The following is a 3616-nucleotide window of genomic DNA, read 5'->3' as shown; positions in this document are numbered from 1 at the left end:
GAGCTCATGGCCTGCTCACACCCCTGAGAGAACAGAGCTGATGGCTGGCTCGTACCCTGAGAGAGCAGAGCTCACGGCCTGCTCTTGTCTTCGTCAGTTAAATAGTGGAGTGGTGCCAGCCGAGCCACTGGCACCCCAGGAGGTCCCGGGTCTGTCCTCATGACTCTCCTGTGTTCTGTCCATCCCATGAGAATTCTCCCCATGGTCCCGCAGGCATTGGGACACGGGGTGCCCAGCACATGTCCAGGCATCAGCTCCTGGGCCCCACACTGTGTCTGTGGCAGCCTCATCACATGATAACTGGAAAGTGCTTTTTATTTCTTGAGAATTTCATGTGTGAATAACACTGTAGTTACACCTACCCCTCAGCTCTCTCACCGATACACACACATCCTCAAGTTCATGGTTTCTTCAACTATCACTGTCACGTGCATACACATAACACACCTGCTGAGTAAACACAGCACCATTGCGTATTGCCTGTGTGTGTTTAGAGCTGACCGCTTGGATCAGGCAACCTGTGAGGGGCTCGTCCCTGGAGAAGACGGACTCCCTCTTTCTCAGCGGTCGTCAAATGTCCCTTCCTCTAAGGACAGTCTTGTGGGATTACACACACACACACACACACACACACACACACACACACACACACGCATGTCGGCAGCGCTGTCATGTCCCAGGTCTTGTTTAGGCGGCCATGGTGCCTCCTGTCACACAGAAGACAGCACCCTGCGGCAGAAGCCCTGACCTCTGGCTCTTCTGCCCTATGCTGCAGTGTGGGAGGCCTAGGTATAGGTGTGTGGGAGGTGTTCCAGTTAGGGCTGCAGACCTGATGTGATTGCTTGACTCTAACGTTCTTGCTTTCTTCCCCCCTGCTGCACAGATGGGATGGTAATGACATTTTTAATTTTATTGTTCTGATAAACTGTCTCACCTAACCTGAATCACACAAGGTTCTGACTGAGTTTAAGCAACTGTGGATTTGTGCTTGTGCTGTGGAGAGCAACTCTTAAAAGTAGAGAAAATAGCTGGATGATGGCAACACACGCCTGAAATCCCAGCATTCAGGTGGATCTCTATGAGTTCAAGGCCAGCCTTCTCTACAGAGTTCCAGAGTAGCCAGGACTGTACAGAGGAACCCTGTCTCAAAAAGCAAACAAACAGAAAAGGTCGGGCTAGAGAGCTAGCTCAAGAGTTAAGGGAACTGGTTGTTCTTCCAGACGACCTGGGTTCAAGTCCTAGTACCCACATGGCGGCTCACAACTGTCTGTAACTCCTTTTCCAGAGGATCTGACACCCTCACACAGACATACATGCAGCAAACACCAGTGTACAGAAAATAAACAAATAATTTCTTTAAAAAGTTGGATAACTAAAAAGATTAAATCATTAATGTGTAAATGACTTAGCAAAAGGAGTGGAGGAGGTTCATGGGAGCAAACTGTTGGAGAAAACTTGATCGTTTCCTCTGTCCTCCAGATTACTGGAGGATGGAGCACCTGACAGTGGGCGCCAGGTTCAGGACCAAGAGAGACGGAAGTCGAGGGAGTGGGGCCTGTCAGGCTCCTGGGCTGAGCAGCCAGTGACTTCAGTGGTTTGCTGTGTTGCTCTAAGCCTCTGTCAGCACCCGTGAGCCCACACACAGAAAGAAACATGACCTTTGCACAGTGGCCCCGTGTATTCACAGCTGCTCGGGCCTGTTGTTTTGAGTCTCCACGAACCCAGAGGTCAGGCCTGCTCTTATTTGTCATAACGGGGCTCTCCAGCCTGTAAGGTCTGAGGGAAGGAGACAGGAGAGAACAAATGATCAAATTCACATGGGCAAAGGAGACAGGAGAAACACAGATGATCCAAATTCACTTCCGAAGGTGTTTTTCGGGGGACAGGAATAGTCCATGTGTCGGTGACGGTGAGGGGGGACTCTCGTTACCTAAGATGGGCATCTGGAAGGCTCCGGTCATTAAGTCGTGATGCGCATTCTTCTCGAGGCTCTCCTCACGGTCCTGAAGGTAGCCATTTCTAGATAAGCACACTGCCCGAGCCGCAGCCTACCTGTGAATGACAAGTTGTGCGTCCCTGCGGCACTGGCCATGTTGCTAACCCGTCTTTCTGTGCCTCAAGATCTGCCCCCTGGAGGAGAAGACCAGCGTCCTCCCAAACTCCCTGCACATCTTCAACGCCATCAGCGGGACACCCACCAGCACGGTGGTTCAGGGGTTGACGAGCTCGTCCTCAGTCGTGTGATTTACCTCAGGAACCAGTGTGGGGACATGTTTTGTCACGTGCAAACTCAGGATGACTTCCGGAGCCAATCACTGGTGTGGCGAGCGAGGAAGAAGCCATGCAGAGTGGGAGAGAGGAGCCTGGACTGCAATATTGAGGAGCGGGTCTTGTAGGAGCGGGGGAAGGCGCACATGTTTTTTTTAAGTCTCACTGGCAATATTTAGTTTTCCTTGTGTCTTAACAGGTCTGTGTGGACACTCTTAAGCTGCAGTTTAGTTTTATTCTTCTTAGAGTATTATATTAAGGCAGATGACCTAATGGAAAGTGTCTGGGATGCCTGTGGCAGCTGCAGCAGCACTGAAACAGGCTGGGGACTAAGCTGGAAATATCTTGAAAATATTTTTTTCCTGTGGCATATATTGGATGAGTACAGAACTATTTTTGTGTCTAGTTTTTGACGACTGAGAGGATTCACTATTGTAATTTTTGTACTTATGAGACACTGAGGAGATGTGCGCCTCTGTGTCCTCAAAGCATGATCCTGCAGGTGGGCCGGAGCCAGGGAGCTCACAGGGCCGCAGGCCTGGGCCCACAGGCTCGTGTCAGACCAGCGCCGTCGGTTAACGCAGCCTCCTCCCTGTGCTCACACACACTCCATTTCCCCACTTGCAGTCCATCGGCTTCCATGCTGTTTATTTGTGGCCAGTTTGTGCTGTGCTCAGTGTGTGCAAGTACATTCGACTTCACTGTTTTATTCCTGTACATAAGAAGTGCAATATGGAGATGTATACAGTCTTTGCTATATGAGGTTTATAAACTGTTTAAAAGATTTTTCCTCCTTTTGCCAAAATGGTAGACTATGTGATTGGTAAACCCAAAGTCCTATAGTGAGTGGGGAGATAATTTAAAGTTTTCACCATGTTATATTTTCTTTTAAGACTTTAATTTAGTAATTTTATATTTGGGAAAATAAAAGTTTTTAATTTAACTGGAATCACTGCCCCGCTGTAATTAAATATTCTGTACATCAGCTGTATTAAAAATAACATGGCTGGTTTTCTGGTAATAGTCCCTGGGTCTTTGTTATTTTCATTTCTACAGAGTACGTAATGGTAAAATGCCGTTACAGAATTGTCCCTAAAGGAACGTGTGGCCGGCCACAGGAAGCGAGGCGGAGCGCTGGCGGCTGTCTGCTTTCCTGACGCTTCCACGTGCACATTTCCAAAGGTGTGGCCGGGAGTTGCTGCTTCCCGGGGACGTCAGCCAGTGACAGGACTGCTGAGTGACGGTGACTGTGAGTGACGGTGACTGTGACGGTGACTGTGAGTGACGGTGACGGTGAGTGGCGGTGACTGTGAGTGACGGTGACTGTGAGTGACGGTGACTGTGAGTG

The 3616-nt window shown here is 49.5% G+C and overlaps 1 protein-coding gene across 6 annotated transcripts in view; it reads left to right on the top strand.

The window, feature by feature from the left end:
* The window catches only part of Dock9 (dedicator of cytokinesis 9), a 203901-nt gene extending 200612 nt beyond the window's left edge, over positions 1-3289 (top strand). For all 6 annotated transcript variants that reach the window (XM_055609845.1, XM_055609844.1, XM_055609847.1 and 3 more), the window contains one exon: positions 2122-3289. In XM_055609845.1, coding sequence (XP_055465820.1) covers positions 2122-2244 — 123 coding nt within the window. In that variant the 3' untranslated portion in view covers positions 2245-3289. The remainder of the gene's footprint in view (positions 1-2121) is intronic.
* Positions 3290-3616: the final 327 nt, after the last annotated feature.

Source organism: Psammomys obesus, unplaced genomic scaffold (genome assembly GCF_907164565.1).
Source record: "Psammomys obesus unplaced genomic scaffold, mPsaObe1.curated_primary_1811, whole genome shotgun sequence".
NCBI classification, from domain to species: Eukaryota; Metazoa; Chordata; class Mammalia; order Rodentia; family Muridae; genus Psammomys; species Psammomys obesus.
Note: the sequence above shows the minus strand (reverse complement) of the source record. Positions and strands in the feature narration are given on the sequence as shown.